We start from the raw sequence: 26,168 nt of genomic DNA on the forward strand, positions 1-26,168 counted from the left end.
CCGAGCTCCTGAAGGTTTGGAGCTCAACCAGAGCCTTGAGGTCCTCAGATCAGCTCCTGCTGGACGTCCCTCGAGTGAAATATAAACACTGGGGTGATCGGGCATTTTCAGTCGCGGGGCCCAGACTCTGGAACAAACTGCCCCCCGACATGTGCACCATCACTGACTTTGGCCTCTTTAAATCCAGGCTTAAAACTCATCTTTTCAGACTGGCTTTCAACACGCAGTAGCACAGTGACACTTTACCTGAATGTATTTTTCTTTTAGTTGTGTGCACTTATGTATTGTTTTAATTGTCTTATACATTTTAAATTGTTTTTGTTTTATTGTGAAGCACTTTGGTCACCTTCAGTGTTGTAAATAAACTCTATAAATAAACGTTGGTTGATTGATTTTAGAAATCATACAATGTGATTTTCTGGATTTTTTTTTTTAGATTCTATCTCTCACAGTTGAAGTGTACCTACGATAAAAATGACACCTCTACATTCTTTGTAGGTGGGAAAACCTGCAAAACTGACGGGGTCAAATACTTATTTTCACCACTCTGTGTGTGTGTGTGTGTGTGTGTGTGTGTGTGTGTGTGTGTGTGTATATAAAATGTCTGAAGGTTTGTTAACGTTTATGATGTACCATGCAGGGTAAATGTAGACACGGAATAATTGGAGTATTGTGAATTGTTTCTTTTCAGAGGTGGTTGCTGTATAAATTCATAAAACAGCTCCAAGTCTGTTACAGTCATATTTGGAGACTCATGGTCTGTCCTTGTCTGACAGCATAACACTTTAATCCATTGCATTGGTATTGCACCCCCTTGTTGTTCAACAGATTTAAACTGCTCACAATTTAGCGTGTAGTTTAGCGGTGTGCAGCCAAGGAGGAAAAGCCCAACAGAGATTATGTGCGCTGAAAGGGAAAAAGTCTCCATTAAAATCCTGCGCGAGTGTCGGCGATGATACATTTATTTGCAGTTGAAAGGCTTTGTGTTTCCCAAAAGTTCGAAGTTTGCGCAGCACAAAAACAGCGAGAGAATGAAAAAGAGAGACAGAGGGAGAGAGAAAGTGAGCGAGAGACAGGGAGAGACAGAGGGAGAGAGACAGGTGGAGAGAGAGTGCTGCCTTTTCTCTTTAAGTCTATAAAAATAAGGCTATAAAATTCTATAAAAAATCAAAGTACTTAATTCTTTCATCAAAACATCAAATCTAGTCTTTCATCTCAGATACACCTGGCAAATTGTAGCTCAACTTTCAGATCTCCTTTTTAAGAAAATCCTCATAAAATCAATAATAATGATGATAATTAAAGCAAACAGAGCTCTTGTATTGGATTGGAAAAGTATCAGTATCGGCAGATATCCAAATTCAGGTATCAGGATCGGATTGGAAGTGAAAAATTGTGGATTGGTACATCCCTAGTCCATAGGGACCCCTGAGACTCCAGCTGTAATTATCAGTTTGGATGTTAGATCACAAATTTGCTTCACCATTGACTGTATCATACCATACTGATTGTCTTATCAGTAACTTCACTTAGCATCTGCTTTAGCATGTGAATCTGCTTCAGATTGGGTTGTCCTTTTTCCAAAATTGTCTTATAGTTGGTTGCTGCTTAAATGACAGGTTGAGCTTCTGCGAGTACTGATACTGATATGAATAGAATTTTTGTAGAATTAGATCTTAGTTTTGTTGAGGGTTTCGTTGTGGGTACACTCTGTGTTGGTGGTTGTGTTTTGGCCCAATGTCTTACTTTTGGCTATTGTTGTCCCCCTGTAGATCCTGTTTAACAAACATGACATGGTCCTTATATTGTCCTTAACTCAAAAACAGTGTCTGCTAGGGATGGGTATTGATAAGATTTTATCAATATCGATTCTGCTTATCGATCCGATTCCTTATCGATTTCCTTATCGATACCTCTTGTGAATTTTGTACTAAAATTAGGCTTTACAGGTTTTCTATGTATTTTATTGAGTCTTAAAGTAAATAAATATGAAATTGGTCACTGTATCCTTGATCTCTGGACATAAATAAAAATAAACAAAACTGTGTTTCTCTTTGAAGTTATTAATTCTGACTGGACTCTATCGTTCTATCTTGACTCATCAGAGAGCCGCGCAATGTTTGGAGCTGTGTGAACAGAACGGAGGACAATTCTTGTTTCTTTTTCACAAGACAGGAGTCCCAGTTAGTGACTTTAATCTGCACAAAAGTGACTCACAATTTCACATATTTTGGGATGAAAGTGGTGAAAAACAAAAAAAAGCTGAAACCCAAAATTACCCCCCAACACCACCTGCACGAAAATGTTTGAATTCTAGAAGCTCTGAAATGCAATCTGGGACTATTCCAGACAAACTGCAGTGAGTGCAGCATCCATTTAGTGAAGGAAAAAAAAAACAACTTTCCTTATTCAAATTCATTCAGTAGTATTCTGCTCTTACTAGGATGCAGCAGTTTTCTAGTTTGGCAGATAGTTCTGGAGGAAATCACTGAAGAAATTAACACATTGAAAATATGGTTTGACCGAAACAAACTGTCATTAAACTTAAATAAAACAGGGATGAAATGGAGGTGGAAGAGTCACTAGGTGTTCACGGGAGACATTTATTTATTTATGTATGTATGTATGTATTTATGTATGTTCATTGTTAGTTGGTTTTGTATTTTCTGTTGTGTTTTTGTTCAGGTTCTTTTTGTCTCTTTCTCTAAAATTGTATATAATCATTAGATTAGTTATTATTGCTATTATTGTTGTGCTTGCTATTATTATTAATATATAAACAAAAATAAATTTAAAAAATATTACAATTTGTAATACATTTGACTCTTTTACGACGCTTGACAGCTGCAACAGCTTAATGCTAACTTTAACATTGAAAATGCCATAGACATGCTAACATGTTAGCATCGTCTTGTTTTTAAGTTATAAAATGTTTATATAAAATATATATATGTTTACATATAAAAGGTCTCAACTGTTTCAGAACACCATAACAAGTCAGTTTAACATAAAAAAAGGTAAATAATACTCACAGCCATGTGCTGTTTGGGGGGGAAGAAAAAAATGAATCAACGAAGCAGTGATCGAAGCACTGCTTCGATTGGTTCAAGGTTCAAAGCAAAGCCGCGCTGCAGAAAAGTTGATTACAGACCCGCTGCAGGGTCTGTAATCAACAGCTAATTAGCAGCCATGTCTACTGTTTAGTCTTAGTTTTGCAGAATTACGTATATGAATGTCAACAAGGGTCTCATTACCTTTATTGTTGTTTTCATGTGGGTTGAAATTGATGAATGACCTGTACACGGTGAACAGTTTGTGAAACGTTATTGCACAGCATACTGCAGCTCACTTTTTCAGTCCAAATGGACTATTATATAGTGTTTTTCTTTCTGCATCAGATGCCCAAAGTGCTTTACACATCCATGCCTCACATTCACCCCGATGTCACTGGAGTGGCGTCTCACAATTTAGACATTTGGTATGGTATGATTTTATTTCTCAGGGACAGTGCACAATAATACATTGACCTAAAAAACAGGAAAGATGCATTGTGCCAGGTTATAGCAAAAATACTAATTTCCACCTGTAGTCCCCTGGACAGGTTCATGTCTAACTATAAGTGACAGAGTTTGTAAGTGAAAAGAAAATCCATTTAGCACAAAGACTATTCATACTGTAAACATATCATACCTCGCCCCTCAAATATACCATTCATAAAAACTTTCAACATTTTACCAATTCAAAGACATATACAAAAGATACCACTTTGTTCACACTCATATATATATATATATATAGTCACACTTTTCAAACAGCTTCACACTATACTCTCACACATAGGCACATACATACATCATATATACAAATCATACTTTTCAGACACCTGCACTCTGTGCTCTCACTCACTCATCTTCAACCGCTTTTCCGGGTTCGGGTCTGCGGGGGCAACAGCTCCAGCAGGGGACCCCTGACTTCGCTTTCCCGGGCCGCATTGACCACCTCTGACTGGGGGATCCCAAGGTGTTCCCAGGCCAGTGTGGAGATATAATCTCTCCATCTAGTCCTGGGTCTTCCCCAGGGTCTCCTCCCAGATCGACGTGCCTGGAACACCTCCCTTGGGAGGCACCCAGGAGGCATCCTTACCAGATGCCCGAACCACCTCAGCTGGCTCCTTTCAACGTGAAGGAGCAGCGACTCTACTCCAAGCTCCCCACAAAATGACCGAACTTCTCACCCTATCTCTAATGCCGCATTCACACCGGGCACGACCAGACGCCACAAATTCGCGTTGGTCGCGTGGCGATGGACGCGCCACCATCGCCCGGTGTGTCGCTCTGCTTTCGCTGCAAAAATTCGCCCCGGTGTGTCATCAAATAGGAGGAGCTTCCATTTCGCGCGCCGGCTCCTGTTGTCAGTCAAGTTAACATGACGGACCTTGATCACACGGAGCGAGTTGTTGTGGAAAGCTGACAAACGTCATGAGACGTTCCCAGTTCAGGGAGTATCATTATTTGCTGCAGGAGCTGCGTCTGGATGACGGCTGCTTGCAGTGGTCCTTCTGCCTCTGCGGGACCCAGTTTGAGGAACTCCTGTCCCGTTCACACACGCACATGTAAACAATAAAAAAAAAAAAACTCCGCTCCCCCTGCTGTGGGGATGCTGCTTGCTCCAAAAACTCTGTCATAATTGTGAAATAAAGGACAAAAGGGACATAAGTCCTGCTCACAGGCTGCTACCAGATACAGCACATGTTCACATCCAACTCAGTCAAACTCCAGACATCTCCACGCCACTACATATTCAGTCCCTGATTGGTCATTGCAGCACGACAAGACGAAAAAGTTCCGATTTTTCAACTTGGGGAGGAGGGCAACGTGACGTCATGCGATGCAATATCGAGCCACAAATATGCCAATCACTCAAAATCGCTTCACTCGTGTCACTTCATTTGCGTCCATCGCGTCGCGCTGCATGGCTTGGCACCACAACGCGTCCTTCCATCGGTATTACATGGCAACCTGTCGCTGTTGTCACTCGCATCGCTCCCGGTGTGAACGTGGCATAAGGGAGACACCAGCCACCCTCCTGAGGAAGCCCATTTCGGCTGCTTGTAACCGCCATCTAGTTCTTTCGGTCATGACCCAATACTCATGACCATAGGTGAGAGTAGGAACAAAGATTGACCAGTCGATCAAGAGCTTCGCCTTTTGGGTCAGCTCCCTTTTCGTCACAACAGTACGGTAGAGCGAATGCAACACCGCCCCTGCTGCGGCGATTCTCCTGACAATCTCACGCTTCATTGTCATCTCACTTGTGAACAAGACCCTGAGGTACTTGAACTCCTTCACTTGGGGCAAGACCTCATTCCCTACCCGGAGAAGGCAATCCAGCGGTTTCCAATGGGTTGCAATCCGCCAGTTTAGACATTTAACTTATTTTATTAGCATTCTGAATGTCAGTCACAAAGTCTGTTTCTGTTATTATTATTTGTATAAGTGAGGTCGTCATTTCTGTGCACACCTTCTTCACCATAACAGACTGAATCAGTGGGAGTATCCAGGTATGAATTCAGCTGCAACTGTGAGTAATAACCGCTTGAATGAGTCACCTGAGGCTGTGTGGTGAGGAGTTTGAGTCGCCCATGCATGCAACCTGTCTGCAGAAGGCTGAAGGCCTGTTCAGTACCCTGAAGCAATAAAATGAGTAGATTAAAACAGAATACACAAGTTTTCAAAAAAAAAGAAAATACCAGTTGCGTACGAAGAATCTGATTCACTGTGAAGGATCTCTCCAATTTGTATCAAGAGATTTACAAAATCTGTAAAGGAAAGAGGAATGTTTCCTCTAGTATGTGGTATCTAAAAACCAATACCATTTTAGGTAAGTTTAATAGGTACATTTTTAATAATTTGTTCCTGTAATTAATTACTGCGTCATCTGAAATTGAATAAGAAGCTGATAGAAAAACGTGTAAAGTAATAACCAGTTTTATTGTATAATCACTTCAACGCTGAAAGCAGAATTAGTTTAAGCGAAATAATTTGGCCCAAATGAATTGGATTTAGAGACGTGTATCTACAGAGTTATTAAAGTGAAGCAGAAAATCACTCAACACAAAATTGTTTCCCCCTATGCTGTCATTAATTGATTACAGTTGTATTAAAAATGGCCTGGATAAACTATCGGATTAGTCAAATGTAATACATTTTGGTGCAAAAATCCTTTTTACGAGTATTACATGAATGTCCATAAAATGGACACTGTTATGGAAGAAAAAGATTTGGGTATTTTGTATATCAATAATGCAACTGCAACAGCTAATAGAGTGCTTGGTCTTATCAATAATTCGTTCAATTATATCATTGCGGAATCTTTCCAGGCATATGAGTTATGCTAGACCTTGAAAAAAATTGTACCTGGTTTAGAACACTTCACTCATCACTCATCTTCAACCGTTATCCGGCATCAGGTCGTGGGGGCAACAGCTCTAGCAGGGGACCCCAGACTTCCCTTTCCCGGGTAGTGTAGAGATATAACCTCCCCACCTAGTCCTGGGTCTTCCGCGGGGTCTCCTCCCAGATGGATGTGCCTGGAACACCTCCCAGGAGGCATCCTTACCAGATGCCCGAACCACCTCAGCTGGCTCCTTTCAACATGAAGGACCAGCGGCTGTACTCCGAGCTCCCCACGGATGACCGATCCTCTCACCCTACCTCTAAGGGAGACACCAGCCACCCTCCTAAGGATGCCCATTTCGGCCACATGTACCCACGATCTAGTTCTTTCGGTCATGACCCAACCCTCATGACCATAGGTGAGAGTAGAAACGAAGATTGACCAGTAGATCGAGAGCTTCGCCTTTTGGCTCAGCTCCCTTTTCGTCACAACAGTATGGTAGGGCAAATGCAACACCGCCCCTGCTGCGCAGATTCTCTTGACAATCTCATGCTCCATTGTCACCTCACTCGTGAACAAGACCCTGAGGTACTTGATCTCCTTCACTTGGGGCAAGACCCCATTCCCTACCAGAGGAAGGCAATCCAACAGTTTCTGATGGGTTGCAATCCATCGGTTTCCACTTGGGAGGGGAGGTGATGGTCTAGTGCAGGGGTGGGCAACCTGTTCCAGAAAGAGCCATGAGGGTGCAGGTTTGCCACCAGGTGATTTCACTGATTAACTGATTCCATCTGCTCAAAGTGATATTAATCAGTAAAATCACCTGGTGGAGTCAGTGGCTGCAAAGAAAAGCTGCACCCTCATAGCTCTTTCTGGAACAGGTTGCCCACCCCTGGTCTAGTGGTTAAGATGTTGAGACAAGATCCTCGGTTCAAATCCCCACCTGACTGGAAAATCACTAAGGGCCCTTGGGCAAGGCCTTTAATCCCCTATTGCTCCCAGTGTGTAGTGAGCACCTTGTATGGCATCACCCTGACATCAGTGAATGTGAGGCATAATTGTAAAGCGCTTTGAGCGTCTGACGCAGATGTAAAAGCACTATATAAATGCAGTCCATTTACTATTTATTTCCTGCTGAGAATCATGGCCTTAGATTTAAAGGTGCTGCTTCTCATAAATGGACTGCATTTATATAGCGCTTTTCCATCTGCATCAGACCTTCAAAGCGCTTTACAAATAATGCCTCACATTCACCCCAATGTGAGGCTCATCCCAGCCGCTTCACCCTCGGCTGCGAACTGATCCAGTGAGTGTTGGAGGTCACAGGCTGTTGAAGCCAACAGGACCACATCATCTGCAAAAAGCAGTGATGAGACCCTGAGCCCACCAAACCAGAAACCCTCCTCCTCCTGACTATGCCTCGATATCCTGTTCTTGAATATCACAAACAGGATTGGTGACAAGGCGCAGCCCTGGCGGAAGCCATCCCCCACCGGAAACGAGCCCGACTTACTGCCGAGCACCTGAACACAGCTCTCGCTTTGTGAGTATAGAGATTGGATGGCCCAGAGAAGGGACCTCGTCACTCCATACTCCAGCAGGACCTCCCACAGTATCTCCCAGGGTACCCAATCATATGCCTTCTCCGTGTCCCTGAAACACATGTAGATTGGATAGGCATACTCCCAGGCCCCCTCCAGGATCCTTGTGAGAGTAAAGGGCTGGTCAGTTGTTCCACAACCAGGACGGAAGGAGGCTGAGTAGTGTGATGCCACTGTAGTTGGCACACACTCTCTGGTCCCCCGTTTTAAATATGGGGACCACCACCCCAGTTTTCCACTCCTTAGTCACTGTCCCAGACCTCAACGCAGTGTTGAAGAGACGTCTCATTCAAAACAATCCCTCCACACCCAGAGCCTTCAGCATTTCTGGACGGATCTCATCAACCCCCGGGGCCTTGCCACTGCAGAGTTGTTCAACTACCTCAGTGACTTCCACCAGGGAAATTGATGAAAATCCTCCATCAGCTTCCAGCTCTGCCTCTACTATAGAGGGCACTCCGGTCTGATGCAGGAGTTCCTCTAAGTGTTCCTTCCAGGGCTGGATTACATCCTCAGTTGAGGTCAACAGAATCCCATCCTTACTGTAGACAGCTTGGATGGGTCCCCATCTTCCTCTCTTGAGGTGCCTCACGATCCCCCAAAAGCACGTTGGTGCTGAACAAAAATCCTTCTCCGTGGTTGTCCCGAACTCCTCCCACACCCGCTGCTTTGCTCCCCCCCCACACAGCAGAGGCTGCTGCCCTTTGGGCCTATCGGTACCTTGCAACTGCCTCCGGAGTCCTCTGTGATAACATATCCCAGAAGGACTCCTTCAGTCAGATGGCCTGCCTGATCACAGGTGTCCACCACAGTGTTCGAGGGTCGCCGCCCCTTGACGTACCTAAGACCTTCAGGCCACAGCTCCCCACTGCAGCTTCAGCAATGGAAGATTTGAACATTGCCTATTCTGGTTCAATGCCCCCAACCTCCACAGGGATGATAGAAAAGCTCCACCGGAGGTGTGAGTTGAAGATCTGTCAGTCAGTCGATCCCTCCAGATGTTCCCAGATAACCTGCACTAACTGTTTGGGCTTACCAGGTCTGTCCAAAGTCCTCCCCTGCCCTCTCTTCCAACTCACCACCAGACAGTGATCAGTTGTAAGCTCTGCCCCTCTCTTCACCGAAGTGTCCAGAACATGCGGCCTCAGATCAGATAATACGATCACAAAATCGATCTTCGGTCGAGGGATGCTGTGGTACCGTGTACACTTATGAGCATCCTTATGTTCGAACATGGTGTTTCTTATGGACAGTCCGTGACTAGCACAGAAGTCCAATAACAAACAACCAATCGGGTTTAGATCGGAGAGGCCGTTCCTCCCAATCATGCCTCTCTAGATGTCTCTGTCATTGCCCACGTGTGCATTGAAGTCCCCCAGCAGAACAATGGAATCTCCCACCGGAGCCCCATACAGGACTCCATTCAGGGACTCCAAGCAGTTCAAGTACTCTAAACTGCTGTTCGGTGCACATGCACAAACAGCAGTCAGAGTCCCCCCCGCCACCTGAAGGCGCAGGGAGATGACCCTCTCATCTACCGGGGTAAACTCCACTTAGTGGTGCTCAGCATGGGACTTGTGTGTATCCCCACACCCTGGGTAACTCGAGTGAAGAATAAGATCCAATCCCTATCAAGGAGAGTGGTTCTGGAGCTGAGGCTGCGCGTGGAGGTGAGGCCCACCAGATCTAACTGGTATCACTCCACCTCCCACACAAGCTCCAGCTCCTTCCCCCACAGCGAGGTGACATTCCACACCCCCCAGAGCTAGCTCCTGCTGCCCGCGTCTGGTCTGCCGAGGCCCTCGACTTTCACTGCCATCCATGGGACAGCGCACCCAACACCAGCGGTTCCCCCTGTGGGTGGTGAGCCCACAGGGTGGAGATGGAAGGTCCACATTGCCTTTTCGGGCTGTGCTCGGCTGGCCCCCTCATTTCACACTGGACTTCAATTTTAGAGGTTAAACTCAGCAGAAATTTCAGGAAAGGTTTTCTGCTTACCTTTTTGTTGTGGCCACAGAAGTCTATCATCAGCGAATCAACCATCAGACTTTGTAAGACTGCCGTGGATTTTGCCAGTTTCACTTAAAGAATGCCAGTCTGTTGGGGTTTTCTGCCTAAGATTCCCACCCCGGTAATTTTATGTGGTGAGCTAACTTAAGACTCAAATTTGGGCAGCAGTTGCACTTGGATAACTACATGCTGTATTAACCCTCTGAGGTCTGAGGGTGTTTTTTGGACAGTTCACTCGCCTGGCATAAATGTTTCATTATTACTGTTAAAAGCTCCCTCTGCATCCCACAATCAAGTGGTATGTTATATATTTTTTTTCACGACAACCTGTGCTTTCAGAATATATATGCTATAGTTTCAATTTTTCAATTTCAATTTATTTTCATTTATATCAATCAATCAATCAGTTTTTTTATATAGCGCCAAATCACAACAAACAGTTGCCCCAAGGCGCTTTATATTGTAAGGCAAGGCCATACAATAATTATGTAAAACCCCAACGGTCAAAACGACCCCCTGTGAGCAAGCACTTGGCCACAGTGGGAAGGAAAAACTCCCTCTTAACAGGAAGAAACCTCCAGCAGAACCAGGCTCAGGGAGGGGCAGTCTTCTGCTGGGACTGGTTGGGGCTGAGGGAGAGAACCAGGAAAAAGACATGCTGTGGAGGGGAGCAGAGATCGATCACTAATGATTAAATGCAGAGTGGTGCATACAGAGCAAAAAGAGAAAGAAACAGTGCATCATGGGAACCCCCCAGCAGTCTAAGTCTATAGCAGCATAACTAAGGGATGGTTCAGGGTCACCTGATCCAGCCCTAACTATAAGCTTTAGCAAAAAGGAAAGTTTTAAGCCTAATCTTAAAAGTAGAGACGGTGTCTGTCTCCCTGATCTGAATTGGGAGCTGGTTCCACAGGAGAGGAGCCTGAAAGCTGAAGGCTCTGCCTCCCATTCTACTCTTACAAACCCTAGGAACTACAAGTAAGCCTGCAGTCTGAGAGCGAAGCGCTCTATTGGGGTGATATGGTACTATGAGGTCCCTAAGATAAGATGGGACCTGATTATTCAAAACCTTATAAGAAAGAAGAAGAATTTTAAATTCTATTCTAGAATTAACAGGAAGCCAATGAAGAGAGGCCAATATGGGTGAGATATGCTCTCTCCTAGTCCCCGTTAGTACTCTAGCTGCAGCATTTTGAATTAACTGAAGGCTTTTCAGGGAACCTTTAGGACAACCTGATAATAATGAATTACCATAGTCCAGCCTAGAGGAAATAAATGAATGAATTAGTTTTTCAGCATCACTCTGAGACAAGACCTTTCTAATTTTAGAGATATTGCGCAAATGCAAAAAAGCAGTCCTACATATTTGTTTAATATGCGCATTGAATGACATATCCTGATCAAAAATGACTCCAAGATTTCTCACAGTATTACTAGAGGTCAGGGTAATGCCATCCAGAGTAAGGATCTGGTTAGACACCATGTTTCTAAGATTTGTGGGGCCAAGTACAATAACTTCAGTTTTATCTGAGTTTAAAAGCAGGAAATTAGAGGTCATCCATGTCTTTATGTCGGTAAGACAATCCTGCAGTTTAGCTAATTGGTGTGTGTCCTCTGGCTTCATGGATAGATAAAGATAGTTCATCAGTGAAATCACCTGATGTAGTGGCTGGTTGCAAAGAAAACTTGCACCGTCTTGGCTCTTTTTGGAATGTCTTTGGATACTGGTTCATACCCATGTGACTTAAATCTGCAATGTTCTTCTGCCACTCAGGCACACTCAAGTTTTGAAAGATTTCTGGGGAATCCTGGGCCCGAAAAACTTTATTTTGTGATCAAGTTTTAAAAAACAGACGTTTGTCAGTGTGACAGTTTCTGTATCCCTGCTCACCTGCACAAAGGTGGACCACAGCGTCAGTTAACTGACATTAATATTGTTCATCTGCACGTGTGCCAGCAGAGGGCAGCTCTCAGTACTTAGGCTCCCCACCCATCTGTGCTCTACAACTGAGGACTTCCTCTGTTCCAAAGACTGACAGAAACCCTTCTGATTAGGGTAGGCTGAAAAGTTCTAGGGCTCACCAAGAAGGAGAAATGCCATTTCAATAAAACTTGGCATGCATTAAGTTCAACTCTTCTGATGACTAACTGTTTTTTTTCTTCCAGGTTGTGAGGTAGTTTGTGGTTCATAGCCAAGTTTGAAAGTTCGTGGTAGAGGGAAACGGTAAAAAAGGACAAAATCTGGCATTGCGGTGTGATAAAGTACCTGCATAAGAAGGGGTTAAAGCCCAAGGACATTCATGTGGATATGGTTGCTACATTAGGGGATGAAGCTCCCTCCACATCTACAGTGCAGAAGTGGGCAGCTGAATTTAAGAGGGGCAGAGAGAGCCTTGAAGATGACCCAAGGTCTGGGCGGCCTGCAACAGCCACAACCCAGAAAAACATTGACCTTGTTCATGAAATGGTGATGGACGACAGACGATCAACGATTAACCAGCTAGCAGATGCTGTGGGAATATCCCGTGAGAGAATTGAACACATTCTGCATGAAGAACTTGGAATGTCAAAGGTGTCAGCTCAGTGGGTGCCACGTCTTCTGACGCCTGATCAGAAACACACCAGGCTAGTCATGTTGAAGGCAAACGGCGCAATTTGAAGAGGATCCAGCCAATTACATGGAATGTTTTCTTACCCAGGATGAGTGTTGGGTTCACCACTTTGAACCAGAGACAAAAAAAAAACAATCAGTGCAGTGGAAACACCCAAGGTCACCACCTCCAAAGAAGGCCAAGGTCATTTCGTCTGCTGGGAAGGTCATGGTTTCATTTTTCTGGGATGCCAAGGGCATTGTGTTTGTGGACTATCTTGAAAAGGGACAAACCATAAATGGACAGTACTATTCTAACCTACTGAGACAGTTACGCGAGGCTATCAAAAAGAAGCGACCAGGAAAGCTGACAAAAGGGGTGCTATTCCATCAAGACAATGCCCCAGCTCACAAGTCAACAGTGGCCATGGCCACTATCCACGAGTGTGGATTCGAACTGGTAGATCACCCACCATACTGCCCTGACTTGGCACTCTCGGACTTTCATCTGTTCCCAAACCTGAAAAAAAACTTGGCTGGGAAGCACTATCAGAGCAATGATGAGGTGATGGCTGCCGTTGAGGACTATTTTGATTCTCAAGATGAAAGCTTCCATGCCAAGGGAATCGAAGCACTCAAGCACAGCTGGAAGAAGTGTGTGGAGTTACAGGGAGACTATGCATAGTATGTCATTCGAGCACAGAGCGTAACGGCTTTCAGATTTCTGAAGTACAGTAGTGTTCAGAATAATAGTAGTGCTATGTGACTAAAATATTAATCCAGGTTTTGAGTATATTTCTTATTGTTACATGGGAAACAAGATACCAGTAGATTCAGTAGATTCTCACAAATCCAACAAGACCAAGTATTCATGATATGCACACTCTTAAGACTATGAAATTGGGCTATTAGTAAAAACGAAACAAAAAAAGTAGAAAAGGGGATGTTCACAATAATAGTAGTGTGGCATTCAGTCACTGAGTTTGTCAGTTTTGTGGAACAAACAGGTGTGAATCAGGTGTCCCCTATTTAAGGATGAAGCCAGCACCTGTTGAACATGCTTGTCTCTTTGAAAGCCTGAGGAAAATGGGACGTTCAAGACATTGTTCAGAAGAACAGCGTAGTTTGATTAAAAAGTTGATGGGAGAGGGGAAAACTTATATGCAGGTGCAAAAAATTATAGGCTGTTCATCTACAATGATCTCCAATGCTTTAAAATGGACAAAAAAACCAGAGACGCATGTAAGCAAATGGAAAACAACCATCAAAATGGATAGAAGAATAACCAGAATGGCAAAGGCTCTACTGAATCTACTGGTACCTTGTTTCCCATGTAACAATAAGAAATATACACAGAACCTGGATTAATCCTTTTAGTCACATAGCACTACTATTATTCTGAACACTAGTGTATATTGACATTTGCTAGCAAATTAAGTATTGGTAGTTAATAATGATGGCTCGAAGACTGGTGAAAATGTCAAGAACCAGTCCAACTCCCAGAATGATAGACACATTTTTATTTATCTAGTGGTAAAGAAAAAACTCGCTCTAAGGAAGAAACCTCAAGCAGACCAGACTCAAAGGGGTGACCCTCTGCTTGGGCCATGATACAGACACAAATTACAGAACAGGAAATATACAGGAAAATGCTGTTGGTGCACAGGACAGGAGGGTCTCCAACACAAATACCAGAGATGGGTGACAAAAAATACTGTATAATTTGCCAGCATTAAACAACAAGATAAACAGAAGAAATACTAAGGTGATCGCCGGCCACTAGCCCTAAACGTCACTAAAAGACCCAGAATTTAGGTCAAGTTGAGGCTGCAGCCTGCTCCGTTTAATGAATTAAAAAGAGTAAAAAGCATAGTAACATACTATGTCAGTATGCTAGCCATACGAAAGGGAAAATAAGTGCATCTTAAATCTGGACTTGAAAGTCTCCACAGAATCTAACTGTTTTATTGATGCAGGGAGATCATTCCACAGAACAGGGGCACAATAAGAGAAAGCTCTGTGACCCACAGACTGCTTATTCACCTTAGGGACACAAAGTAGTCCTGCACCCTGAGAACGCAAAGCCCGGGCCGGTACGTAGGGTTTAATTAGGTCAGCTAGGTAGGGAGGTGCCACTTCGTGGAGAATTTTATAGACCATTTTATATAGATCTGATCTCACTGGGACAGGAAGCCAGTGAAGAGACGCCAAAATGAGTGTAATGTGGCCAATCTTTCTGCTTCATCTCAAAAGTCTGGCTGCAGCATTTTGAACCAATTGGAGAGCCCTAATGCTGGACTGCGGTAAACCAGAAAATAGAACATTGCACTAGTCCAATCTAGAAGAGACAAACACATGGATCAGGGTCTCAGCATCAGCCATAGACAGGATGGGACGAATCTTTGCTATATTTTACAGGTGGAAGAAAGCAGTCCTCGTAATATCTCTAATGTGGAGGTCAAAGGACAATGTAGGATCAAAAATTACGCCAAGGTTCCTCACTTTGTCAGTGTGATGTATGACACATGAACCTAGGCTAAAGTCAAGCTTCTAGTAAGTCCTTCAGTTGCTCACAGACCAACATTTCAAATAGTTTTGCCAAAATGCATGATTTTGAAATTGGCCTGTAGTTATTCACATTTGAAGGTTCGCCTCCTTTTAGCAGTGGGACGACAAAAGCAGATTTCCAAACTTTAGAGAGTTTTTGTGCTGAGACTCAAATTAAAAATACAAGTTAGAGGCTCAGCAATCAGCCAACTTTAAAGAAAATGGATCCAAACCATCATGACCAGTTCTTTTTTTTGGACTCCAACATCTTCAGCATCCGACAGACCTCAGAAACACACACAGGTTTAAACTGAAATGGACAATGAACAGGAGGACAAATTACTCCAGCAAGTTCACTATTTAAAGCAGTTTTGTTTAAGATCAATGTTGAGGGAATCAAACAAATGTCCTGATTTAATGAAATGTTCATTACGGTAATTTAACACGGCCCGTTTATCAGTCACATTTGTAGAATCTTTGACCAGGAAATTGGGGGGGCTCACTAGGACACGTAACACCAGAAGCAGATCTCGCAACCTTCCAGAACTTTTTGAGATCTTTTAAATTTTTTGTTGGATTTGGATAAATAACATTCACATTTAGTCAGTCATAGTCAATCAATTTATTTAGTGCCAAATCACAACAAACAGTTGCCCCAAGGCGCTTTATATTGTAAGGCAAGGCCATACAATAATTATGTAAAACCCCAACGGTCAAAACGACCCCCTGTGAGCAAGCACTTGGTGACAGTGGGAAGGAAAAACTCCCTTTTAACAGGAAGAAACCTCCAGCAGAACCAGGCTCAGGGAGGGGCAGTCTTCTGCTGGGACTGGTTGGGGCTGAGGGAGAGAACCAGGAAAAAGACATGCTGTGGAAGAGAGCAGAGATCGATCACTAATGATTAAATGCAGAGTGGTGCATACAGAGCAAAAAGAGAAAGAAACACTCAGTGCATCATGGGAACCCCCCAGCATTCTACGTCTATAGCAGCATAACTAAGGGATGGTTCAGGGTCACCTGATCCAGCCCTAACTATAAGCTTTAGCAAAAAGGAAAGTTTTAAGCCTAATCTTAAAAGTAGAGAGGGTGTCTGTCTCCCTGATCTGAATTGGGAGCTGGTTCCACAGGAGAGGAGCCTGAAAGCTGAAGGCTCTGCCTCCCATTCTACTCTTACAAACCCTAGGAACTACAAGTAAGCCTGCAGTCTGAGAGCGAAGCGCTCTATTGGGGTGATATGGTACTACGAGGTCCCTAAGATAAGATGGGACCTGATTATTCAAAACCTTATAAGTAAGAAGAAGAATTTTAAATTCTATTCTAGAATTAACAGGAAGCCAATGAAGAGAGGCCAATATGGGTGAGATATGCTCTCTCCTTCTAGTCCCCGTCAGTACTCTAGCTGCAGCATTCTGAACCAACTGAAGGCTTTTTAGGGAACTTTTAGGACAACCTGATAATAATGAATTACAATAGTCCAGCCTAGAGGAAACAAATGCATGAATTAGTTTTTCAGCATCACTCTGAGACAAGACCTTTCTGATTTTAGAGATATTGCGTAAATGCAAAAAGGCAGTCCTACATATTTGTTTAATATGCGCTTTGAATGACATATCCTGATCAAAAATAACTCCAAGATTTCTCACAGTATTACTAGAGATCAGGGAAATGCCATCCAGAGTAACGATCTGGTTAGACACCATGCTTCTAAGATTTGTGGGGCCAAGTACAATAACTTCAGTTTTATCTGAGTTTAAAAGCAGGAAATTAGAGGTCATCCATGTCTTTATGTCTGTAAGACAATCCTGCAGTTTAGCTAATTTAGCCTTCTTAATTAAGAAGGTGCATTTCTTGTAGAGTTGACGAAAAGTTATCCAATCAGCATTTGTTTAATTTTCTGCGCCTTGGACCAGGCGTGGTCCCTTTCTTTTAAAAGTTTAGAGCCAGCAGCAGGCTGGGGGGGCTATAACAGCTTATGACTGTGAGGGATTGTTTCTGCAGGAATTCCACTTTCAATGGCACAAAATCAAACTGTTGACTAATAGATACAGAGGAGGGGAGAGTCACATAAATCTGTTTTTAATGTACAACCCCAATTCCAATGAAGTTGGGACTTTGTGTAAAATGTAAATAAAAACAGAACACAATGATTTTCAAATCCTCTTCAACCTATATTCAATTGAATACACCACAAAGACAAGATATTTAATGTTCAAACTGATAAACTTTTTGTTTTTGTGCAAATATTTGCTCATTTTGAAATGGATGCCTGCAACATGTTTCAAAAAAGTTGTGAACTTTGTGAACATCTGTGTGAAAAAACAGTTTAAGAACAATGTTTCTCAACGTTCAATTGTAAGGAATTTCGGGAGTCCATCATCTACAGTCCATAATATAATCAGAAGATTCAGAGAATCTGGAGAACTTTCTACACGTAAGCAGCAAGGCCGAAAACCAACATTGAATGCCCGTGACCTTCGATCACTCAGGCGGCACTGCATTAAAAACCGACATCATTGTGTAAAGGATCTTACAGTTAGCATAGTTTGTCGCTACATCTACAAGTGCAAGTTAAAACTCTACCATGCAAAGTGAAAGCCAAACATCAACAACATCCAGAAACACTGCCGCCTTCTCTGGGCCCGAGCTCATTTGAAATGGACAGACGTAAAGTGGAAAAGTGTGCTGTGGTCTGATGAGTCCACATTTCAAATTGTTTTTGGAAATCATGGATGTCGTGTCCTCTGGACAAAGTTCAAAAGCCAGCATCTGTGATGGTATGGGGGTGTGTTAGTGCCCATAGCATGGACAACTTACACATCTGTGATGGCACCATCAATGCTGAAAGGTACATCCAGGTTTTGGAGCAACACATGCTGCCATCCAAGCAACGTCTTTTTCAGGGACGTCCCTGCTTATTTCAGCAAGACAATGCCAAGCCACATTCTGCACGTGTTCCAACAGCGTGGCTTCGTAGTAAAAGAGTGCGGGTACTAGACTGGCCTGCCTGCAGTCCAGACCTGTCGCCCATTGAAAATGTGTGGCGCATTATGAAGCACAAAATATGACAACGGAGACCCCAGACTGTTGAACAACTGAAGTCGTACATCAAGCAAGAATGGGAAAGAATTCCACCTACAAAGCTTCAACTTCAATTGAATATAGGTTGAAGAGGATTTGCAAATCATTGTGTTCTATTTTTATTTACATTTTACACAACGTCCCATCTTCATTGGAATTGGGATTGTAAATGGCTACACCTCTACCTTTCTTGGGACGATCACAATGAAAAACATTATTGCTGTTGATAACAGTATCATAGTTCAATAGTGAGTTACTCAACCAAGTGTTGGACAACACGAGTACATCAGGTTCAGTTATTTGTGCCCAGATTTGTACTAAGTCAATTTTAGGAAGCAGGCTCCTAACATTTAAATGTCGATGCCTGATCTGGCTCTGAAACTATCAGGGGTGTCAATATTCAGACAGGGCAAGGGACCTGGGTTTGGCTGTAAATTGCCAGAACGTAGGAGAAGAAGGATAAAGCATTTCCTCTTTATGGTAAAAATTGAGCCCTGGATATCCATATTGGAGATTTCTAGGTCAATGAGTGAATTTTCTGCCTGTATAAAGCTGCCCTGCAAGACTGATACACCCTTTGAGGGTCAGGGGCTCCAATGATTTGTGTTTTCTGTTCATTTAAGAAAAGTGAAGGGGAACCACGTCTCAACATCTTTCAGACGATCCAGTAAGGCTGTTAGGAGTGATGGCACTTAACTTTGTGTTTTTGTTTTTTGTTTTGTTTTTTTTGTGGGCTTTAGTCTCTGGATGGACAAAACATCTACAATGGCTGTTGCACTCTTAGAATCATCTTCTCCAAACTGACGAGCCTCAACGTCAAATACAACAACGACAAGAGCCGCGACTTCACACGACCTGACCTGCCGACCGGAGACACCCAGCCTGTTCTGGAGCATCCGGCCATGGCCGCAGCCTTCAGTACGAGCTCCGGAATCAGACAGTAGATTGCATCTAAAACACAGAGACGATCAAAGTTCACCCTGGTGTGCTCTCTGCTGTGCAGCTCCTGGCATCATTTCTGCGGCGCCGTACACTGGAGCGACTCATGCTTTCTCACCTGCCTTCACTATCCAGCCTACAGGTGAGTCTCAAGTCTGAGCAAACACTTCCATAACTGACCCGATGAGGGCATACCTTTGCCATATTCCACTTCTCATCTTCTGCTGGACTCGGTGCCTTATGGATTTGGACGACTATCGGTGTTGGGCTCCGTGGTGAAACCCATTTCCTGTTTGGTGCTGGGTCCTCAGCCATCAGTATCTACTGGCGATTTTGCTGCCTCAGTAACATGAACCGAATCACTGGACTAACCAGAACCACATGTGCTTAGAGTGTGCAGTGAAAAAAACAGGTACCAGATCAGGACTCTGTTCTCTTCAGGTCTGTGCTCACATGCGGTTTTTACTTTACGACACACCACAGAATTTACTGACTATGAAATTACTGTAATCAAGTTCAATTTGAATTATGTGAAGTTATTGTGTATTCATTTGTCTATATTTTAGGTATTAATTTATTTAATTTGACATTTGAAATGATAACTTTGCTTTAAAAAAATAAAATAAAAAATGCTAGTTTTGCAGCAAGTTTTTTTTTTTTTTTTTTTTTTTTTTTTTTTTTTTGCACTAACCCTGCACGTGTCCAGTAAAGCAACACTGCATACTTGGTGCAGGAAGTAGGGGACGCTAATGTAAACCAAAGTGGGTTTCACAACTCTTGCACCTACATGCTAATTCTTTGATATTGTCAAGACGCAACTCTCCCAGAAGTACAGGGAGTTGCAGTTCTTCTAGTGGCCACTGGATGCTCCAAATCAGAGCACATTCCCGTAGATGTCCACGTTAATGTGTCCATATTTAGAACAGAAAGACATTTTTACAGTGCTGTGCAAAAAACAGTTTTAGTGTCTATAGATAGTTTTCTCCTCTAACCCTAACTGTACAGGGGGTGAATGTTTTTCTGACTTCTTAGTTTAAGACAAGCTTTTGTAAATTTGGGGGAGTTTTTGCTTTGAGTGACAACAGCTGGGTTGCGTGTCTCTGCCTCTCGTAGTGTCTTTAGCTCATTGTCCACTGGCAGCTGGAGGTAGCTGTTGTGTTGGTGTGTCTGTCTGTTTGTTGTATTTTATTACAAACAGCTGGAATAATGTCTTCTTGTTGTGGACAAATGTCCTAACGGGTCATCTGAGACGTGTCTGCTGTAATTTTCCCTCTGAGTCAAACTATTGTGTTATTTAGTGTTGTATGCTAACGGTGTTAGCACTTTTAGCAATTGTCCATAGCTTCATCTGTTACTTCCACTTAATATCTGATTACTGAGAAAATAAGCAGCTCATAACTTTTAATGTCCACAACAAAATAAATTGTTTTGAGAACCATCTCACAGTCCCCAACAATATGACTTGATAAGCACCTGAACCCAGGTTAGCCTGTTAGCCTAGCTGGTTTAGAGTCAAAGGGAGGGGTCGTGTTCAGGCTTCTTTCATCACACACACAGCCACCCGTGCTCCACCCCTTTATGCATTAATCAGTTCATCAGAGCTGCTGTGGATATGATGATGCCCATAACACGGGCTTGATATCAGCTGTTCTGGGTCTCTAGAAAACCTGCAGGTCATGTCACACAGACTTTGTCTAGGATAGATAGTCTATGCCTCGTGCTCAGCTTCATGTAGGTCAGTTATTCTGTACTGGATTAGTGCCCCCGAGTGCATCTGCTGTCATTTGATGGGTACTTGCTGAATCCTTGTTCTGGATAAATGGTCTGGCTTTTGTAAGTGCTCATTTCTGCTCCTGTATATTATATAGTACCATATTTATTGTATATATTGTTTATTACTCTTAATATTTAAATACAGTTTTATATATATGATGTCTTATCTTTCTTATGTCTTATTATTTATTATTATATATACCTTTTTGTTGAGCTGCTTGGGTGGGTAGGGAGAGTTCCCATGGGATAAAAAGCTTTTCAACCTACCATCCCTGGTTCTCATAAGTGGCTCTACTCTACTCTCCTATTTTACTCTTCCTTTTTAGATATTTACATATACCTTTGTATACTGGCATAGTTCCACCTTAGAACTGGAATGTAATATATAAGATATACCTACTGAATTTTCATGTTATAACCATTTGGAAAGTGAATGCAAACATTCACTTTCATACATGCCTCTGCTGCCCTCTCCTGGTTCTATGAAACCCATGCAGTGTCACAACAATAGCTTGTATGTTTGTCCAAATGTCTAATGCCACCATCTGGGGCAGTTTGGAATTGCAAGGAAGGAACAGAGACTCAGATGAGGATCACTGATATTGTGAAGGAACATCAGCTTCCACATTATGTCCATGTGGTGTGTTTCTCTGGACATGATCCAGCACGCGGGTGCCTCAGTGGCCAGAGAACATCAAAGACACACCCACATATCATTTGGCTACAGCAGATAGATGGTTACTTTAAGGAGCTGGGGATGGACTGCTTGTCTGCCTGGGCGGTTGCCATCCAGGGCCCAAGTTGGTTCTGTGGTGTGGTGGATGCTGTGATGTCTAGCACATGTCCCTAGACCTGATGTGACCTGTTTGAACCTCAAGTGGGTAACTTTGGAATGTCACCACCTTAGCAGTTCCATACTGTCTAACTCTTGAATGTGTGACCTGTGTGGGACCAAAGAAGCCTGGACACCTAACCCTAACTCGTGGGCTCCCAATTCCTAGGCTACGTAACTTGGGTCTGGGTGTTTGATTTCGGCACAGTGGGCAGAGGTTTTAATCACGGGCGGGTTTAGTTATGGGTATTAAAACTGACCATGAAGCAGGCGCACTCAACTCCCCCCAAAAAAATAAAAATAAAAAACTTCAGGTGCCAGTTAAGCCCCTTTCACAGCGGGGCTGCTTTGAGTTGCTTCATGTGGCGTCATGACGACGCAGGAATGGCTGTCAGGTGCACGCAGCAGGGGGCAGAGAGGAGGTGAGAACGCAGCCTGCAGGTCCTCTGCACAGAGAAATCACAGTGCAGACTGAGACTTGTCCTTTTTGTCCTTTATTTAACAGAATGATGAGAGAGTTTGAGGGGAGAGTGAGGAACTGCCTACAGCCAGCCAGTTTTTTTTTTTTTTTTCTTAATTGTTCACATGTGTGCGCGTGAACAAAACGTCTGAGTGGACTGAAGATGTCCGGACTTTTTACTGGATGTGGACATGTCCTGTTTCTGGCAATCAATCTGTGAGCAGGACTTTTATGGACTTTATTTAAACATGTTTGTGAGAGAATTTAAGAGCGAGGAGCTGCAGTCAGGCTACAATCAGCATTTTTTTTTTCTGTGCTCTTTTGGAGTGTGTAGTTTTACTGCAGTGTAGTTTTACACACACCTGAAAGAACTTACCTCCCCCCTCATGGACAGTCACCAGTTTGCTTACCGGACTAATAGATCTGTTGAAGATGCAGTAACCTGGTCATTTATTACATCATGGAACACCTGGAGTCCCCCCACACCTATGCTCGGCCACTGTTCATTGACTTCAGCTCTGCTTTTAACACAATCAGCCTGGTCAAGCTCTTCAATAAACTCCTGGACATGGATAGTGGCACTACTCTCTCCCACTGGATCCATAACTTCCTGTCACAAAGGACACAGAGTCAGGATGGGTAGCCTCCTGTCCCAGCCTCGGACCCTCAGCACAGGTGCCCCTCAGGGTTGTGTTCTTTCCCCTTGGCTTTTCTCCATCTACACAAACTCGTCCCTCACATCCACCCATAGTTCAGTTTCTATTCTTAAATATGCAGATGACACTACAATAATTGGATTCATCACTAACAATAGCAAACATTACTACCGTGAACAGGTCACCCATGCAGTGACTTGGTGCCAAAACAATAACCTACAGCTTAATACATCAAAAACCCAGGAGCTCATAGTCGACTTCTCACGCTCACCCTCTCACAAAATCCCCATCTCCATTTCTACTCAGCCCGTCTCTATCACTGACTCATTCATATTCCTCAGTACACACATTAGTAACACACCCAAATGGAAACTGCATTTGGACCAAATCTACAAAAAGCTAATAAAACAGTATTTTTTTCTAAGACAACTCAAAAAGTTGAGTCGGGCACAACATCCTGCTTCAGTTTTACACCGCCATCATTCATAGCATTCTCACCTCATCCATAATCGTCTGGTATGGAAATTTGGGCTCCTATTCATGCAAAAAACTACAATGTATAATAGACAAATCATCTAAAATCACCTCACCTTCCCTTCCATTGACACACTGTACCATAGATGCATCACACAACAGGCAGTAAAAGTCACCTCTGACCCCTCACACCCTGCATATCACCTGTTCACACTGTTGCCTTCTGGAAGGTGCTACAGGTCCCTGCCAACGAAATCAGTCAGATTAAAAAAAAATGGCTTTTTTTCCACCAGCTGTAAACACTAAACCAAGTCATTAACTGATGTTTCTATGTGTATTTGTCTATTGTTTGTTTGTTGTGTGTTGACACAGAGATGTGAGCATTTCATGCTGTACTGGAAACAAATTCGTCCAACTTGTTGTGTGGTCATTAATAAGTGAATCTTGAATCTTGTGTACACAGCATAAAAACAATCCTGCGTGATTTATACTTTGGGAACAATAGAACACAGCAGGAATCATAAATTGGTGTCGGGTAACGTATTGTGAGGGTGTGGCCTCCAGTCACATTGAGTACTGTGGCTTTGCTCTCACTTGGGCTGAAACCACTGAATTTCTGCATCCTGTGCTCGACACAGAAAAACTTTAACATGTTTAATTTTTGGCGTCTGATTTGCTTGGTCCTTTGCGTCCCTTGTGCTGTTGTGACATTGAGCTGCATCATCTCAGCACTGGGCTGCTTCCATGTGGCGTCGTCATGACGCCGCATGACGCAACTCGAAGTGGGCCCAGTGTGAAAGGGGCTTTAAGAGTGGGTCCTGGTTAGTACGTGGATGGGAGACCTCTTGGGAAGATCTGTGTGTACGTGTGTGTGTCCCCTCTAAACACTCTTCACACCTCTCACCTCTCCCAGTGTCCTCCCATTATCCAGGCCTGACGGTCCCAGCTCTGCCTGCAGCCTTGGCTTCACTGTCCCTGCCTGGTGCTGCCAGGCTGGGCTTCTGTCCCGTTTCCATGGGAAACTGTGTCCTGCTGGTCAGCAACCTGAACCCGGAGGTGAGTCCCTCACACAGTGCCTGTGATTGTCTCCATGATTTCTAAGTTACTCTGGTGTTTAGCTTCATTCTTAATGTTGCTTTTCTTTGTTTAGCAGTTCAGTGATTGGCTGATTCTTCCTCATTTGATTAGTTGCTGCTGTGAACGATCTTTCTTGTCTTTTTTGCCTTTGTACGCTCACTGATTTCCTGTCGTGTCTCAAAGAAATGGTTCAGCATTTTTGGTATCAACGTCCACAGCTGAAAATCAAAGTGCTTCATTTGAACTTTTAACCAAAGAATTCATGGCAGCTTGAAGGTTGAACAGAGGAATCCTTGAAATCTAAGGAGTACGGCAGGGGTGTCCACCCTTTTTTGAACCAAGATCTACTTTTAAAGTTGACAGTGTATCGAGATCTACCGAGCCATATGGAACGCCACAGTGTAGCTGCAACATATTGTGCACCAATATAAATAACAATTTTCTGGCTTTAACAATAATAATTATCATTGACGTAAATGTGCATGGTGGAAAAGAATAAGCAGAAGTAGGCCTAGGACTGGCTTCAAGTTCTCTACCTTAGTGGGATTTCTGGCCCCGAGAGGAGGAAGCTGGTCTGTCATAGTCCGGACAGTAGGAGCTGAGTGCAGCCGTAATCAGGCACTCAGACACTCTGTCTGCATGACAAAACAACAATAGAAATGTGCACAAACAAAACCACTCAGTGCACCAGAATTTTAAAGCATAACCAAATGAGCAACAGTACATAAACCCAAGCACAACAACAAAATGGTAAACCTAATTTTCCAAACTATAACGAGTACATATATTATTTTTGTAAAGTCTTTTAAAGCTGACTACAGTACCAAGTAACTTAATATTATCAGGACACTTATTCCAAATATCAACACCCTTAAGGGAAACACAATGAGTTTTTGCAGTAGTTCTGATCCTTAGTTTCTCAAATACTAATGTCCCTCTCAAATTGTAGCAGGAACCCCTCATTTTAAACAGATCCTGGACATGTTTAGGCAAGAGTTTATTTTTGACTTTATACATAATTTGTATTGTGATATAATCAACAAAGTCCCAGAAACTTAAAATTTGCAAACCAACAAATGGATTTGTTGGCTCCCGATATGGCTTACTACTGATTATTCTTATAGCTTTCTTTTGCAATAGAACTATTAGTATTGTTTCTATATGTGCTTCCCCAAACCTCAACGCAGTATGTCATATATGGAACAAGTAATGCATGATACAAAATAGCCAAAGAATGTTGAGAGAGGAAGTCTATGCTCTATGCAGAATTGCAATGACTTTTGACATTTTAGATTTAACATAATGTGTTTTCCAGCTTAATTTATCATCAATATAAACACCAAGAAATTTTGTACTTGTTACAATTTCAGTTTCAGTATCATGTAATAATAAATTTCTATTTACATTCCTGGGCTTATTACCAAATATGATACACTTAGTTTTACATTAATGAAGCAATAATTTGTTTGAATCGAACCACAGCTTAAATTTATGTAATTCATTCTCCATTTTGTCCAGGAGCTGTCCCAAATGATCCCCAATACAAAACACAGTTGTATCATCAGCAAACAAAATACAACTAGCAGCCTTGGAAACCAAACATATATTATTAATGTACAAAAGAATCAGCAATGGCCCAAGGACACAACCCTGGGGTACCCCACATGTAATCCTCAAAAACTCAGTTTGTCCCATCAATGTGGACACACTGGTACCTATTGCGCAAGTAGCTCAT

At 43.0% G+C, this 26,168-nt stretch overlaps 1 protein-coding gene across 6 annotated transcripts in view; it reads left to right on the forward strand.

Moving 5' to 3' along the window:
- Positions 1-26,168, forward strand: part of LOC117518201 (polypyrimidine tract-binding protein 1-like) — a 131,854-nt gene that overhangs the window by 89,068 nt on the left and 16,618 nt on the right. For 5 of the 6 annotated variants that reach the window (XR_004562921.1, XM_034179261.1, XM_034179262.1 and 2 more), the window contains 3 exons: positions 18,963-19,140; positions 19,226-19,303; positions 24,270-24,412. Coding sequence is in view for 5 of the 6 variants with exons in the window: in XM_034179261.1 (XP_034035152.1) it covers positions 18,963-19,140; positions 19,226-19,303; positions 24,270-24,412 (399 nt within the window). In the remaining variant the exon portion in view is untranslated. The remainder of the gene's footprint in view (positions 1-18,962; positions 19,141-19,225; positions 19,304-24,269; positions 24,413-26,168) is intronic. The other variant, XM_034179259.1, reaches the window with a different exon arrangement.

This window comes from Thalassophryne amazonica, chromosome 10 (assembly GCF_902500255.1).
Source record: "Thalassophryne amazonica chromosome 10, fThaAma1.1, whole genome shotgun sequence".
Taxonomy (NCBI): domain Eukaryota; kingdom Metazoa; phylum Chordata; class Actinopteri; order Batrachoidiformes; family Batrachoididae; genus Thalassophryne; species Thalassophryne amazonica.